The sequence below is a fragment of the Scyliorhinus torazame genome, chromosome 23 (genome assembly GCF_047496885.1).
Source record: "Scyliorhinus torazame isolate Kashiwa2021f chromosome 23, sScyTor2.1, whole genome shotgun sequence".
NCBI lineage: Eukaryota > Metazoa > Chordata > Chondrichthyes > Carcharhiniformes > Scyliorhinidae > Scyliorhinus > Scyliorhinus torazame.
The window spans coordinates 72,753,537-72,771,200 of record NC_092729.1 but is presented as its reverse complement, the minus strand read 5'-3'; the positions used below and the strand labels follow the sequence as shown (position 1 = coordinate 72,771,200).

The following is a 17,664-nucleotide window of genomic DNA, read 5'->3' as shown; positions in this document are numbered from 1 at the left end:
ACTGTCCCCATCAAACACTCCCAGGACAGGTACAGCACGGGGTTAGATACAGAGTAAAGCTCCCACTACACTGTCCCCATCAAACACTCCCAGGACAGGTACAGCACAGGGTTAGATACAGAGTAAAGCTCCCTCTACACTGTCCCCATCAAACACTCCCAGGACAGGTACAGCACGGGATTAGATACAGAGTAAAGCTCCCTCGACACTGTCTCCATCAAACACTCCCAGGACAGGTACAGCACAGGGTTAGATACAGAGTAAAGCTCCCTCTACACTGTCCCAATCAAACACTCCCAGGACAGGTACAGCACGGGGTTAGATACAGAGTAAAGCTCCCTCTACACTGTCCCCATCAAACACTCCGTGGACAGGTACAGCATGGGGTTAGATACAGAGTAAAGCTCCCTCTACACTGTCCCCATCAAACACTCCCAGGACAGGTACAGCACAGGGTTAGATACAGAGTAAAGCTCCCTCTACACTGTCCCCATCAAACACTCCCAGGACAGGTACAGCACGGGGTTAGATACAGATTAAACCTCCCACTACACTGTCCCCATCAAACACTCCCAGGACAGGTACAGCACAGGGTTAGATACAGAGTAAAGCTCCCTCGACACTGTCCCCATCAAACACTCCCAGGACAGGTACAGCACGGGGTTAGATACAGAGTAAAGCTCCCTCGACACTGTCCCCATCAAACACTCCCAGGACAGGTACAGCACGGGGTTAGATGCAGAGTAAAGCTCCCTCTACACTCTCCCCATCAAACACACCCAGGACAGGCACAGCACGGGGTTAGGTACAGAGTAAAGTTCCCTCTACACTGTCCCCATCAAACACTCCGAGGACAGGGACAGCACGGGGTCAGATACAGAATAAAGCTCCCTCTACACTGTCCCCATCAAACAATCCCAGGACAGGTACAGCACGGGGTTAGATACAGAGTAAAGCTCCCTCTACTCTGTCCCCAGCAAACACTCCCAGGACAGGTACAGCACGGGGTTAGACACAGAGTAAAGCTGCCTCTGCACTGTCCCCATCAAACACTCCCAGGACAGGTACAGCACGGGGTTAGATACAGAATAAAGCTCCCTCTACACTATCCCCATCAAACACTCCCAGGACAGGTACAGCACGGGGTTAGATACAGAGTAAAGCTCCCTCTACTCTGTCCCCAGCAAACACTCCCAGGACAGGTACAGCACGGGGTTAGATACAGAGTAAAGCTCCCTCTACTCTGTCCCCAGCAAACACTCCCAGGACAGGTACAGCACGGGGTAAGATACAGAGTAAAGCTCCCTCTACACTGTCCCCATCAAACACTCCCAGGACAGGTACAGCACGGGGTTAGATACAGAGTAAGCCTCCCTCTACACGGTCCCCATCAAACACTCCCAGGACAGGTACAGCACGGGGTTAGATACAGAGTAAAACTCCCTCTACACTGTCCCCATCAAACACTCCCAGGACAGGTACAGCACGGGGTTAGATACAGAGTAAGCCTCCCTCTACACTGTCCCCATCAAACACTCCCTGGACAGGTACAGCACGGGGTTAGATACAGAGTAAAGCTCCCTCTACACTCTCCCCATCAAACACTCCCAGGGCAGGTACAGCACGGGGTTAGATCCAGAGTAAAGCTCCCTCGACACTGTGTGTGAGTCGGTGCGTGAGACTCGGTGTGAGTGTGTGAGGTTGTAGGTGTGTGTGACCGTGTATGCGAGTGTGTATGAGTGTGAATTTGTGTTCTGTCTGTGTGAGTTTGTGTGCCGTTGTGAGCGTGTGTGTGAATTTGTGTGTTCGTGTGAGAGTGTGTAAATGTGTGTGAGTGTGTGTTGAAGTGCATGAGTGTGTGTGAGTGGGTGTGAGCTTGTTAAATTTGTGTGTTTGAGTGTCGATACATCTCCACGTTCTGTTGTGCATATATTTCTGCCACACTATGCACCTAACAATGCAGAATCTTTGACTAGGCTTTTCGGGACAAAGTCATTGATTTGGTATCTATTGATTGATTATAAACGGAATTCTTGTTGCAGAATTTACAAGATTCTCAAATCAGGGATTGCCTGCAAAAGACTGTCTTGTGAATCGGATTATCTTTAATCGGTGTATCTTGAGGTGATACACCCTGTACTTCACTAGCATTGTACATAGTTATATAATAGTTGTGTGTCACGTGGCCCTGTAATCCTGTGTATTGTACTGTAGCTCTGTAGAGGTCCGGTCACCTGTATGTAAACTGACCTGACCACGGAGAGCTTCGCCTTGGCCACTCCCCCGGGAGTTAGGTATAAGACCCCGCTTCTGAGACCTGACCCATTCTGTCTGGGGTTGTCTGTGTCGGGTAAGCTTCCTATGTCGAGTATTAAAGCCTTCGTTAAAGTCTCACGTGTCTTTGTGGTTCTTGACGCTTAGTGCGTCAGGCGTGTCATCTCTCCCCTCCCCCCACTCTGCCGCGTCGCAGAAACCCCCCCCTCTCCCCCCGGCCACCCCTCTTGACCTTCTCCCCCACCGCCTCCCTTCCGTTCACCCGCATGACCTGCTAGCGCGGCAGCCCCTGCCCAAAGGCACATTCTAATGCCCCCCCCCCCCCCCACACACACACACACAAAAAAAGGCGAAAATCCCCCCAATCCCTACACCCACTTCAAACATGCTCCCGACCGTTACGTAGCACCCCGGTTCCCCAGCATTGTCCACTCAGTTCTCCCCCAGTTTATGCTCCTTAATGAAGTCTTCGGCCGCTTCTGGGGTCTCGGAATAATACTCCCGGCCTCCGAGCGTCACCCATAATTTTGCCGTTTTGCCAACTTGGCTCCTGATGCATCCGGCCGTTACTTCCCTCCCAGTCGCAGCTACGCTTCTCCCTGGCCCCCCCGTCAAATTTTCTCTTTCTCCGCAGAACCATGGGGCCTCACGACCACAGCCCGCGGTGGCTCCCCAGCTCCCGGCCTTTGCCTCAGAGCCTATGCGCTCGGTCCACCTCCGCCACCACACGGTCGCTGTGGTCCGAGATCACTCCTTCGATCTCCCCAATCTGCGAGCCCTGGACACCCAAACACCTCTCCATCCGCCCCAAAGTGCTTGCAGCCGACTTGATTCGAAATGCAATAACAGTAACGTAGGTTATAATAGATCGTAGAATGTAGACTGCTAGATATTGGATAGTAGACGGGCAGCACGGTAGCATAGTGGTTAGCACAATTGCTTCACAGCTCCAGGGTCCCGGGTTCGATTCCGGCTTGGGTCACTGTCCGTGCGGAGTCTACACGTCCTCCCCGTGTCTGCGTGGGTTTCCTCCGGGTGCTCCGGTTTCCTCCCACAGTCCAAAGATGTGCAGGTTAGGTGGATTTGGCTATGCTAAATTGCCCTTAGTGTCCAAAATTGCCCTTACCAGCCTCCCCGAACAGGCGCCGGAATGTGGCGACTAGGGGCAGTGCACACAATCCCAATGGACCCACACCCCTTCCCTTTCACTCCCACTGTACACAATCCCAATGGACCCAAACCCCTTCCCGTTCACTCCCACTGTGCACAATCCCAATGGACCCAAACCCCTTCCCGTTCACTCCCACTGTACACAATCCCAATGGACACAAACCCCTTCCCGTTCACTCCCACTCTACACAATCCCAATGGACCCAAACCCCTTCCCGTTCACTCCCACTCTACACAATCCCAATGGACCCAAATCCCTTCCTGTTCACTCCCACTCTACACAATCCCAATGGACTCAAACCACTTCCTGTTCACTCCCACTCTACACAATCCCAATGGACCCAAACCCCTTCCCGTTCACTCCCACTCTACACAATTCCAATGGACCCAAACCCCTTCCCGTTCACTCCCACTCTACACAATCCCAATGGACCCAAACCCCTTCCCGTTCACTCCCATTCTACACAATCCCAATGGACCCAAACCCCTTCCCGTTCACTCCCACTGTACACAATCCCAATGTACCCAAACCCCTTCCCGTTCACTCCCACTCTACACAATCCCAATGGACCCAAACCCCTTCCCGTTCACTCCCACTGTACACAATCCCAATGGACCCAAACCCCTTCCCGTTCACTCCCACTCTACACAATCCCAATGGACCCAAACCCCTTCCCATTCACTCCCACTCTACACAATCTCAATGGACCCAAACCCCTTCCCGTTCACTCCCACTGTACACAATCTCAATGGACCCAAACCCCTTCCCGTTCACTCCCACTCTACACAATCTCAATGGTCCCAAACCCCTTCCCGTTCACTCCCACTCTACACAATCCCAATGGACCTAAACCCCTTCCCGTTCACTCCCACTCTACACAATCCCAATGGACCCAAACCCCTTCCCGTTCACTCCCACTCTACACAATCCCAATGGACCCAAACCCCTTCCTGTTCACTCCCACTCTACACAATCTCAATGGACACAAACCCCTCCCCGTTCACTCCCACTCTACACAATCCCAATGGACCCAAACCCCTTCCCGTTCACTCCCACTCTACACAATCCCAATGGACCCAAACATCTTCTTGTTCACTCCCACTCTACACAATCTCAATGGACCCAAACCCCTTCCCGTTCACTCCCACTCTACACAATCCCAATGGACACAAACCCCTTCCCGTTCACTCCCACTCTACACAATCCCACTGGACACAAACCCCTTCCCGTTCACTCCCACTCTACACAATCCCAATGGACCCAAACCCCTTCCCGTTCACTCTCACTCTACACAATCCCAATGGACCCAAACCCCTTCCCGTTCACTCCCACTGTACACAATCCCAATTGATGGGGACAGTGCAGAGGGAGCTTTACTCTGTATCTAACCCCGTGCTGTACCTGTCCTGGGAGTGTTTGATGGGGACAGTGTAGAGGGAGCTTTACTCTGTATCTAACCCCGTGCTGTACCTGTTCTGGCAGAGTTTGATGGGGACAGGGTAGAGTGTGGTGGGGTTGCTGGGTTATGGGGATAGGGTGGAGGTGTTGACCTTGGGTAGGGTGCTCTTTCCAAGAGCCGGTGCAGACTCGATGGGCCGAATGGCCTCCTTCTGCACTATGTTCTATAATGTCAACTGACCTTCATTAGAAATGTTGCATTTGCTTAGTGCGTGGCAAGGTGTTCCTTGAAATGAAATGAAATGAAAATCGCTCATTGCCACAAATGAAGTTACTGTGAAAAGCCCCTAGTCGCCACATTCCGGCGCCTGTTCGGGGAGGCTGGTACGGGAATTGAACCGTGCAGCTGGCCTGCCTTGGTCTGCTTTCAAAGTCAGCGATTTAGCCCTGTGCTAAACCAGCCCCTTGCAGACAGACCTCCAATTCACAGGGGCAAACAATATTCATTTTGCACAGTGTTATGGGCCAAGGTTAGAGAACCCAAAGTGTATCATGGGAGTTCCCATGATACACTTTGGGTTCTCTAACCTTGACCCACAATGTTTAATAGATTGTGGTATGGGGAGCGCACGGCCCACTCGACAGGTGTGGGACGGCAAAAATGGAAAAGTAATTTTAAAAGTATAACAATGTTTATTCTATGAACTCAAGTTAACCTTTTTGAAACGTACAGTGAACATCTTAGCAACTATTAATTCAAATACAGCCCCCATGTTTGTGTGAGCGAATCGAACGGTACAATTGACTCACATTTTCGTCGGAAGAGGTTCGTGAGAGCGTTGCCTCCATCCGAAACTGCAGAGACAAGAGATGAGACTCAGAGACATGTCCGAGGGTGTGTTAATGCAAGGGATCCCCAACACGCCACGTTCACTCCCACTGTACACAATCCCAATGGACCCAAACCCCTTCCCGTTCACTCCCACTGTACACCATCCCAATGGACCCAAACCCCTTCCCGATTACTCCCACTCTACACAATCCCAATGGACCCAAACCCCTTCCCGATCACTCCCACTCTACACAATCCCAATGGACCCAAACCCCTTCCCGTTCACTCCCACTCTACACAATCCCAATGGACCCAAACCCCTTCCCGTTCACTCCCACTGTACACAATCCCAATGGATGCAAACCTCTTCCCGTTCACTCCCACTCTACACAATCCTAATGGACCCAAACCCCTTCCCGTTCACTCCCACTGTACACAATCCCAATGGACCCAAACCCCTTCCCGTTCACTCCCACTCTACACAAACCCAATGGACACAAACCCCTTCCAGTTCACTCCCACTCTACACAATCCCAATGGACACAAACCCCTTCCAGTTCACTCCCACTCTACACATTCCCAATGGACCCAAACCCCTTCCCGTTCACTCCCACTCTACACAATCCCAATGGACACAAACCCCTTCACGTTCACTTCCACTCTACACAATCCCAATGGACCCAAACCCCTTCCCGTTCACTCCCACTCTACACAATCCCAATGGACCCAAACCCCTTCCCGTTCACTCCCACTCTGCACAGTCCCAATGGACCCAAACCCCTTCCCGTTCACTCCCACTGTGCACAATCCCAATGGACCCAAACCCCTTCCCGTTCACTCCCACTCTACACTATCCCAATGGACCCAAACCCCTTCCAGTTCACTCCCACTCTACACAATCCCAATGGACCCAAAATCCTTCCCGTTCACTCCCACTCTTCACAATCCCAATGGACACAAACCCCTTCCCGTTCACTCCCACTCTACACAATCCCAATGGACCCAAACCCCTTCCCGTTCACTCCCACTGTACACAATCCCAATGGACCCAAACCCCTTCCCGTTCACTCCCACTCTACACAATCTCAATGGACCCAAACCCCTTCCTGTTCACTCCCACTGTACACAATCCCAATGGACCCAAACCGCTTCCCGTTCACTGCCACTCTACACAATCCCAATGGACCTAAACCCCTTCCCGTTCACTCCCACTCTACACAATCCCAATGGACCCAAACCCCTTCCCGTTCACTCCCACTCTACACAATCCCAATGGACCCAAACCCCTTCCCGTTCACTCCCACTCTACACCATCCCAATGGACCCAAACCCCTTCCCGTTCACTCTCACTCTACACAATCCCAATGGACCCAAACCCCTTCCCGTTCACTCCCACTCTACACAATCCCAATGGACCCAAACCCCTTCCCGTTCACTCCCACTCTACACAATCCCAATGGACCCAAACCCCTTCCCAGTCACTCCCACTCTACACAATCCCAATGGACCCAAACCCCTTCCCATTCACTCCCACTCTACACAATCCCAATGGACCCAAACCCCTTCCCGTTCACTCCCACTCTACACAATCCCAATGGACCCACAGCCCTTCCCGTTCACTCCCACTGTACACAATCCCAATGGACCCAAACCCCTTCCCGTTCACTCTCACTCTACACAATCCCAATGGACCCAAACCCCTTCCCGTTCACTCCCACTCTACACAATCCCAATGGACCCAAACCCCTTCCCATTCACTCCCACTCTACACAATCCCAATGGACCCAAACCCCTTCCCGTTCACTCCCACTCTACACAATCCCAATGGACCCACAGCCCTTCCCGTTCACTCCCACTGTACACAATCCCAATGGACCCAAACCCCTTCCCGTTCACTCTCACTCTACACAATCCCAATGGACCCAAACCCCTTCCCGTTCACTCCCACTGTACACAATACCAATGGACCCAAACCCCTTCCCGTTCACTCCCACTCTACACAATCCCAATGGACCCAAACCCCTTCCCGTTCACTCCCACTGTACACAATCCCAATGGACCCAAACCCCTTCCCGTTCACTCCCACTCTACACAATCCCAATGGACCCAAACCCCTTCCCGTTCACTCTCACTCTACACAATCCCAATGGACCCAAACCCCTTCCCGTTCACTCCCACTCTACACAATCCCAATGGACTCAAACCCCTTCCCGTTCACTCCCACTGTACACAATCCCAATGGACGCAAACCTCTTCCTGTTCACTCCCGCTCTACACAATCCCAATTGACCCAAACCCCTTCCCGTTCACTCACACTCTACACAATCCCAATGGACCCAAACCCCTTCCCGTTCACTCCCACTGTACACAATCCCAATGGACCCAAACCCCTTCCCATTCACTCCCACTGTACACAATCCCAATGGACACAAACCCCTTCCCGTTCACTCCCACTCTACACAATCCCAATGGACACAAACCCCTTCCCGTTCACTCCCACTCTGCACAATCCCAATGGACGCAAACCTCTTCCTGTTCACTCCCACTCTACACAATCCCAATGGACCCAAACCCCTTCCCGTTCACTCCCACTCTTCACAATCCCAATGGACCCAAACCCCTTCCCGTTCACTCCCACTCTACACAATCCCAATGGACCCAAACCCCTTCCCGTTCACTCCCACTCTACATGATCCCAATGGACCCACACCCCTTCCCATTCACTCCCACTGTACACAATCCCAATGGGCCCAAACCCCTTCCCGTTCACTCCCACACTACACAATCCCAACGGACCCAAACCTCTTCCCGTTCACTCCCACTCTACGCATTCCCAATGGACCCAAACCCCTTCCCGTTCACTCCCACCCTACACAATCCCAATGGACCCAAACCCCTTCCCATTCACTCCCACTGTACACAATCCCAATGGACACAAACCCCTTCCCGTTCACTCCCACTGTGCACAATCCCAATGGACCCAAACCCCTTCCAGTTCACTCCCATTCTACACAATCCCAATGGATCGAAACCCCTTCCCGTTCACTCCCACTCTACACAATCCCAATGGACCCAAACCCCTTCCCGTTCACTCCCACTCTACACAATCCCAATGGACCCAAACCCCTTCCCGTTCACTCCCACTCGACACAATCCCAATGGACCCAAACCCCTTCCCGTTCACTCCCACTCGACACAATCCCAATGGACCCAAACCCCTTCCCGTTCACTCCCACTCTACACAATCCCAATGGACCCAAACCCCTTCCCGTTCACTCCCACTCTACACATTCCCAATGGGCAAAATTCCCTTTGAGCACAGTGTCTACTTTTTAATCTCTGTCTCACCATTCATATCCATTTCTGTCTATCCCCATTTCTTTCTCTCTCATTCTGTCTCTCCCTCTGTCTCTCTCTCTCTGTCTCCCTGTCTCTATGTCTCTCTCTCTCTGCCTCTGTGTCTCTCTCACTGTCTCTGTCTCTCTTTGTGTGTCTCTCTCTCTCTGTCACTCTCTTTCTCTGTGTCTGTCACTCTCTGTCTCTGTCTCTCTCTCCCTCCCTCTGTCTCTCTCTATCTCTCTCTCTCTCTGTCTCACTCTCTCTCTGTCTTTCTCTCTGTCTCTCTTTCTCCATCTCTCTCTCTCTCTGTCTCGCTCGCGCTCTGTCTCTCATTTAGTCTTTCGTTCTATTTCTCCCTCTCTGTCTCTCTCTCTCTCTATCTCCCTCTCTCTGTTTCTCTCTCTGTCTCTCTCTCTGTCTCTCTCTCTCTCTCCCTCTCTCTCTATCTCTCTCTCTCTGTCTCTCTCTCTGTCTCTCACTATCTCTCTCTCTGTTTCTCTCTCTGTCTCTCTCTCTGTCTCTCTCTCCCGCCCTCTCTCTCTCTGTCTCTCTCTCTCTCTCCCTCCCTCTCTCTCTCCCGCCCTCTCTCTCTCTCCGTCTCTGTCTCTCTCCCTCTGTCCATCTCTCTTGCCTCTCCCTTCCTCCACGTTTCCTCGGGGGCGGTGTGCGGGGGGGGGGGGGGGGGGGGGGGGGGGCGGGGAGTAGGGTTTCTCGAGGGGGGGGGGTTTGGTGCTGGGCAGGATGGGGGTTTGGGTGACGGAGGTCTCATTGAAGTGAGGGGGTCGGGGGTTGGCGTGTGGACACTCACCCGCGGGGCCCGCTAAGCCGGCTAGCGTCAGAGCGAACCGGGCCCAACCCAGGCTTCCCATTGGCCGCCACCTCCTCCGACCGCCGCCCCTTCTCCCTGACCCTTCGTGGCCTATCGGGGTGGGGCGGGGGGGGGGGGGAACGCAGACGGCCGATTGGTCGTTTCCTTGCTAAGACCCTCCCCTCCTTTTTTCTTTTGGGGGAGGGAGGGCGGAATAGAACCCTCGGCGACGGTCGCCATGGGTGACCTCGCAGAATGGACTCACCCCCTTGTGACATCACAAAGACCCCAAATTCGGGTCTGACCAATCGCGCTGCTGGCCTTGTTCCGCATTGACAAGCCAGCTGTCTAGCCCGCTGTGCTAAACCACTCTCCCGACAGGTGAACGTTCGCACCCCTCCCTCCGGGGCCTCGTCCTGTCACACAGCACCGCACGCCCTCCGCTGACCCCGCCTCCGCACACTCGGCCAGCAACTGTGCAAGGCATTAACTTAGTATCGGAAAAACATGTGGACAGATGTGCACGTGACTGTTAATGTGGGTGTGAACGTGAGTGTCAATGAGTGTGTGCGTGCATGTGAGTGAGTGTGTGTGATTGAGTGTGTGAGTGTGAATGAGTGTGCAGTGAGTCTGTATGTGTGTGTGAGTGTGAATGGGTGAGTGTGAGCAAGTGTGTGTGAGTGTATTTGAGTGACAGTGTATGAATATATGAGAGTGTGTGAAAGTGTGTGCGTGCATGAGTGTGTGGGTGTGTGTGAAAAGGGGTGTGAGTGTGTGAATGAATGGGTCTGAAAATGAATGAATGAGTGTGCGACTAAATGAGTGTGTATGATTGTGAGTTTGTGAATGAATGAGCGGTGTGAATGGGTGAGTGTATGAATGAATGTATGGGTGTGTGTTATGAGAGAGTGTGTGAATGAGTGTGTGAATGGGTGAGTGTGTGACTGAATGTATGGGTGTGTGAATGAGTGAATGAGTGAGTGATTGTGTGAATGAATGAGTGTGTGAATGAGTGAGTGATTATGTGAATGAGTGAGTGTGTGAATGAATGTGTGGGTGTGTGAATGAGTGAGTGTGTGAATGAATGTGTGGGTGTGTGAATGAGTGAGTGTGAAAATGAATGAGTGACTGAATGAGTCAGTGTGTGAATGAGTGAGTGAATGACTGAATTAGTGTGTGAATGTGTGCGTTTGGAATTGTCAACGAGTGTGTGTGTGATGGCGTGAGCGTGAGAATGAGTGTGTGTGAATGAATGTATGGGCGTGAATGTATGGACTGATTGGATGAATGTGTGAATTAATGAATGAATGAATGAGTGTGAATGAGTGAGTGAGTGAATAAATGAGTGTGTGAATGATGAGTGTGTAAATGATGAGTATGTGAATGAATGATTGTGAGAAAGAATGAATGAGTGTGTGAATGAATGAGCGTGAGAATGAATGAGTGTGAATGAATGTATGTGAATGAATAGGTGTGTGAATGAATGAATGTGTATGAATGAATATGTTAATGAATGAGTGTGTGAATGAATGAAACTTTGAATGAATGGGTGAGTGAGTGAAAAACTGTGTGTGAATTGATGAGTGTTTGAATGAACGATTGAATGTGTTAATGAAATGAGTGAGTTCGAGTCTGAATGAATGAGTGTGTGTGAGTGAATGAGTGTGTGAGCGAAAAACTGTGTGTGAATTGATGAGTGTTTGAATGAACGATTGAATGTGTTAATGAAATGAGTGAGTTCGAGTCTGAATGAATGAGTGTGTGTGAGTGAATGAGTGTGTGAGCGAATGAGTGTGTGAGTGAATGAGTGTGAGTGAATGAGTGTGTGAGTGAATGAGCGTGTGAGTGAATGAGTGTGTGAATGAATGAGTGTGTGACTGAATGAGTGTGAATGAATTAGTGTGTGACTGAATGAGTGTGTGAATGAATGAATGAATCAGTGTGTGAATGCATGAGTGAGTGTGAATAAGTGAGTGTGTAAATGAGTGATGAGTGAACGAGTGAGTGTCAATGAATGAATGAGTGAGAGTGAGAATTGATGAATAAGTGTGTGAATGAATGAGTGAGTATGTGAATGGGTGAGTGCGAATGAATGTGTGAATGAATGTGTGTGAATGAATGAGTGTGTGCCTGAATGACTGTAAATGAATGAGTGTGTGAAAGAATGAGTGTGAATGAGTGAGTGTGTGTGAATGAATGAATGTGTGTAAATGAGTGGGTGTGAATGACTGAGTGAATGACTGAGTGAGTGTGTGAATGAGTGTGTGAATGAATGAGTGTGTGAATGACTGAGTGAATGACTGAGTGAGTGTGTGAATGAGTTGTGAATGAATTAGTGTGTGAATGAGTGAGTGCATGTGTGAATGAGTGAGTGTGTGTGAATGAGTGAGTGAGTGTGTGAATCAGAAAGTGTGCGAATGAATGAGTGAGTTTGTGAATGAATGAGTGAGTTTGTGAAAGAATGAGTGAGTGTGTGAATGAGTGAGTGTGCGAATGAATGAGTGAGTATGTGAATGAGTGAGTGAGTGTGTGAATAAATGTGTGAACGAGTGAGTGTGTGAATGAATGTGTGAATGAATCAGTGAGTCATGCAAGAATGAGTGTGTGAATGAGTGAGTGTGTGTGAATGAATGAATGTGTGTAAATGAGTGGGTGTGAATGAGTGGGTGTGAATGACTGAGTGAGTGTGTGAATGAGTGTGTGAATGAATGAATGAGTGTGTGCCTGAGTGTGTGCCTGAGTGTGAGAATGAATGCGTTTGTGAATGAAGTAGTGGTGAATGAGTGAGTGAGTGTGTGAATCAGTGAGTGAGTGTGTGAATGAATGGATGAGTGTGTGAATGAATGAATGAGTTTGTGATTGAATGAGTGTGTGAATGAATGAATGTGTGAATGTGTGAATGAATGAGTGTGAGAATGAATGAGAGGGTGTGTGAATCAGTGAGTGTGTGAATGAATGAGTGAGTTTGTGAAAGAATGAGTGAGTGTGTGAATGAGTGAGTGTGTGAATGAGTGAGTGTGCGAATGAGTGAGTGTGTGAATGAATGAGTTTGTGAGTGAGTGTGTGAATGAATGTGTGAACGAGTGAGTGTGTGAATGAATGAGTGTGTGAATGAATCAGTGAGTGAATGAGTGAGTGTGTGTGAATGCATGAATGTGTGTAAATGAGTTGGTGTGAATGTGTGAGTGAATGAGTGTGTGAATGAATGAATGAGTGTGTGCCTGAGTGTGTGAATGAATGCGTTTGTGAATGAATTAGTGTGTGAATGAGTGAGTATGTGTGTGAAAGAGTGAGTGAGTGTGTGAATGAATGAGTGAGTGTGTGAATGAATGAGTTTGTGAATGAATGAGTGAATGTGTGAATGAATGAGTGACTGTGAATGAATAAATGAGTGTGTGAATGAATGAGTTTGTGAATGAATGGGTGTGTGAATGAATGAGTGAGTGTGTGAAAGAATGAAACTGTGAATGAATGAGTGAGTGTGTGAATGAATGAGTGTGCGAATGAATGAGTGTGTCAATGAAAGAATGAGTGTGTGAATGAAAGAATGAATGTGTGAATGAATGAGTGAGTTTTTGAAAGAATAAGTGAGTGTGTGAATGAGTGAGTGTGTGAATGAGTGAGTGTGTGAATGAGTGAGTGTGTGAATGAGTGAGTGTGTGAATGAGTTTGTGAGTGAGTGTGTGAATGAATGTGTGAACGAGTGAGTGTGTGAATGAATGAGTGTGTGAATGAATCAGTGAGTGAATGAGTGAGTGTGTGTGAATGAATGAATGTGTGTAAATGAGTTGGTGTGAATGAGTGAGTGAATGAGTGTGTGAATGAATGAGTGTGTGAATGAATGAATGAGTGTGTGCCTGAGTGTGTGAATGAGTGAGTGTGTGTGTGAATGAGTGCGTGAGTGTGTGAATCAGTGAGTGAGTGTGTGAATGAATGAATGAGTGTGTGAATAAATGAGTGAGTTTGTGAATGAATGAGTTTGTGAATGAATGTGTGTGTGATTGAGTGAGTTATTGTGTGAATGAATGAGTTTGTGAATAAATGAGTGTGTGAATGAATGAGTGTGTGACTGAATGAGTGAGTGTATGAAAGAGTGAATGTGTGAAGGAATGTGTGTGACTGAATGAGTGTGAATGAATGAGGGTGTGAATGAATGAGTGTGTGACAGAATGAGTGAGTGTGTGAATGAATGAGCGATTGTATGAATAAGTGAGTTTGTGAATAAAGGAGTGATGGAGTGAATGAATGAGTTAAAATGAATGAGTGAGCGTGTGAATGAATGAGAGGTTGTGTGAATGAGTGAGTGTGAGAATGAATGAGAGGGTGTGTAATCAGTGAGTGTGTGAATGAGTGTGTGAATGAGTGAGTGTGTGAATGAGTGAGTGTGTGAATGAATGAATGTGTGAATGAATCAGTGAGTTTGTGAAAGAATGAGTGTGTGAATCAGTGAGTGTGTGTGAATGAATGAATGTGTGTGAATGAGTGGGTGTGAATGAGTGAATGTGTGAATGAATGAGTGAGCATGTGAATGAATGAGTGTGAATGAATGAGTGAGTGTGTGAATGAATGAGTGAGTGTGTGAATGAGTGAGTGTGTGCCTGAGTGTGTGAATGAATGGGTTTGTGAATGAATTAGTGTTTGAATGAGTGACTGAGTGTGTGAATGAGTGAATGCGTGTGTGAATGAGTGAGTTAGTGTGAGAATGAGTGAGTGTGTGAATGAGTGAGTATGTGAATGAATGAGTGAGCATGTGAATGAATGAGTGTGAATGAATGAGTGAGTGTGTGAATGAATGAGTGAGTGTGTGAATGAGTGTGTGAATGAGTGAGTGTGTGCCTGAGTGTGTGTGTGAATGAATTAGTGTTTGAATGAGTGACTGAGTGTGTGAATGAGTGAATGCGTGTGTGAATGAGTGAGTTAGTGTGAGAATGAGTGAGTGTGTGAATTAATGAGTGAGTGTGTGAATGAATGAATGAGATTGTGAATGAATAAGTATGTGAATAAATGAGTGAGTTTGCGAATGAATGAGTTTGTGAATGAATGAATGTGTGAATGAGTGAATGTGTGAATGAATGAGTGAGTGTGTGTGAATCAGTGAGTTACTGAAAGAATGAATGAGTGTGTGAATGAGTGAGTGTGTGAATGAATGAGTGAGCATGTGAATGAATGAGTGTGAATGAATGAGTGTGTTAATGAATGAGTGTGTGAATGAATAGTGTGTGAATGAGTGAGTGAGTGTGTGAATGGGTGAGTGAGTGTGTGAATGGGTGAGTGAGTGTGTGAATGGGTGAGTGCGTGTGAATGAATGAGTGAATGTGTGAATGAATCAGTGAGTTTGTGAAAGGGTGAGTGAGTGTGTGAATGAGTGAGTGTGTGAATGTATGAATGAATGAGTGAGTGTGTGAATGAATGAGTTTGTGAATGAATGAGTGAATGTGTGAATGAATGAGTGACTGAATGAATAAATGAGTGTGTGAATGAATGAGTTTGTGAATGAATGGGTGTGTGAATGAATGAGTGAGTGTGTGAATGAGTGAGTGTGTGAATGAAAAAATGAATGTGTGAATGAAAGAATGAATGTGTGAATGAATGAGTGAGTGTGTGAATGAATGAGTGAGTGTGTGAATGAATGAGTGTACGAATGAATGAGTGTGTCAATGAAAGAATGAACGTGGGAATGAATGGGTGTGTGAATGAAAGAATGAATGTGTGAATGAATGAGTGAGTGAGTGAATGAATGAGCGAGTGTGTGAATGAATGAGTGTGTGAATGAAAGAATGAATGTGTGAATGAATGAGTGAGTGTGTGAATGAATGAGTGAGTGTGTGAATGAATGAGTGTGTGAATGAATGAGTGTGTTAATGAATGAGTGTTTGAATGAATAGTGTGTGAATGAGTGAGTGAGTGTGTGAATGGGTGAGTGAGTGTGTGAATGGGTGAGTGAGTGTGTGAATGGGTGAGTGCGTGTGTGAGTTAGTGGGTGTGTGAATGAGTGTGTGCGTGTGTGAATGAGTGAGTGCATGTGTGAATGAGTGAGTGTGTGTGTGAATGAATGAGTGAGTGTGTGAATGAATGAGTGAATGTGTGAATGAATCAGTGAGTTTGTGAAAGAGTGAGTGAGTGTGTGAATGAATGAGTGAGTGTGTGAATGAATGAGTTTGTGAATGAATGAGTGAATGTGTGAATGAATGAGTGACTGTGAATGAATAAATGAGTGTGTGAATGAATGAGTTTGTGAATGAATGGGTGTGTGAATGAATGAGTGAGTGTGTGAAAGAATGAAACTGTGAATGAATGAGTGAGTGTGTGAATGAATGAGTGTGCGAATGAATGAGTGTGTCAATGAAAGAATGAGTGTGTGAATGAAAGAATGAATGTGTGAATGAATGAGTGAGTTTTTGAAAGAATAAGTGAGTGTGTGAATGAGTGAGTGTGTGAATGAGTGAGTGTGTGAATGAGTGAGTGTGCGAATGAGTGAGTGTGTGAATGAGTTTGTGAGTGAGTGTGTGAATGAATGTGTGAACGAGTGAGTGTGTGAATGAATGAGTGTGTGAATGAATCAGTGAGTGAATGAGTGAGTGTGTGTGAATGAATGAATGTGTGTAAATGTGTTGGTGTGAATGAGTGAGTGAATGAGTGTGTGAATGAATGAGTGTGTGAATGAATGAATGAGTGTGTGCCTGAGTGTGTGAATGAGTGAGTGTGTGTGTGAATGAGTGCGTGAGTGTGTGAATCAGTGAGTGAGTGTGTGAATGAATGAATGAGTGTGTGAATAAATGAGTGAGTTTGTGAATGAACGAGTTTGTGAATGAATGTGTGTGTGATTGAGTGAGTTATTGTGTGAATGAATGAGTTTGTGAATAAATGAGTGTGTGAATGAATGAGTGTGTGACTGAATGAGTGAGTGTATGAAAGAGTGAATGTGTGAAGGAATGTGTGTGACTGAATGAGTGTGAATGAATGAGGGTGTGAATGAATGAGTGTGTGACAGAATGAGTGAGTGTGTGAATGAATGAGCGATTGTATGAATAAGTGAGTTTGTGAATAAAGGAGTGATGGAGTGAATGAATGAGTTAAAATGAATGAGTGAGCGTGTGAATGAATGAGAGGGTGTGTGAATGAGTGAGTGTGAGAATGAATGAGAGGGTGTGTAATCAGTGAGTGTGTGAATGAGTGAGTGTGTGAATGAGTGAGTGTGTGAATGAGTGAGTGTGTGAATGAATGAATGTGTGAATGAATCAGTGAGTTTGTGAAAGAATGAGTGTGAATGAATGAGTGAGTGTGTGAATGAATGAGTGAGTGTGTGAATGAGTGTGTGAATGAGTGAGTGTGTGCCTGAGTGTGTGAATGAATGGGTTTGTGAATGAATTAGTGTTTGAATGAGTGACTGAGTGTGTGAATGAGTGAATGCGTGTGTGAATGAGTGAGTTAGTGTGAGAATGAGTGAGTGTGTGAATGAGTGAGTATGTGAATGAATGAGTGAGCATGTGAATGAATGAGTGTGAATGAATGAGTGAGTGTGTGAATGAATGAGTGAGTGTGTGAATGAGTGTGTGAATGAGTGAGTGTGTGCCTGAGTGTGTGAATGAATGAGTTTGTGAATGAATTAGTGTTTGAATGAGTGACTGAGTGTGTGAATGAGTGAATGCGTGTGTGAATGAGTGAGTTAGTGTGAGAATGAGTGAGTGTGTGAATTAATGAGTGAGTGTGTGAATGAATGAATGAGATTGTGAATGAATAAGTATGTGAATAAATGAGTGAGTTTGCGAATGAATGAGTTTGTGAATGAATGAATGTGTGAATGAGTGAATGTGTGAATGAATGAGTGAGTGTGTGTGAATC

General features: G+C 47.5%; 1 protein-coding gene across 7 annotated transcripts in view; it reads right to left on the bottom strand.

The window, feature by feature from the left end:
• LOC140399624 (uncharacterized) overlaps positions 1 to 17,664 on the bottom strand; it is a 219,091-nt gene that overhangs the window by 24,685 nt on the left and 176,742 nt on the right. For 6 of the 7 annotated variants that reach the window (XR_011937774.1, XR_011937773.1, XR_011937777.1 and 3 more), the window contains one exon: positions 5,654 to 5,698. Coding sequence is in view for 3 of the 7 variants with exons in the window: in XM_072489159.1 (XP_072345260.1) it covers positions 5,654 to 5,698 (45 nt within the window). In the remaining 4 variants the exon portion in view is untranslated. Of the gene's footprint in view, positions 1 to 5,653; positions 5,699 to 9,822; positions 9,942 to 17,664 lie in introns of those variants that run through there. The other variant, XM_072489161.1, reaches the window with a different exon arrangement.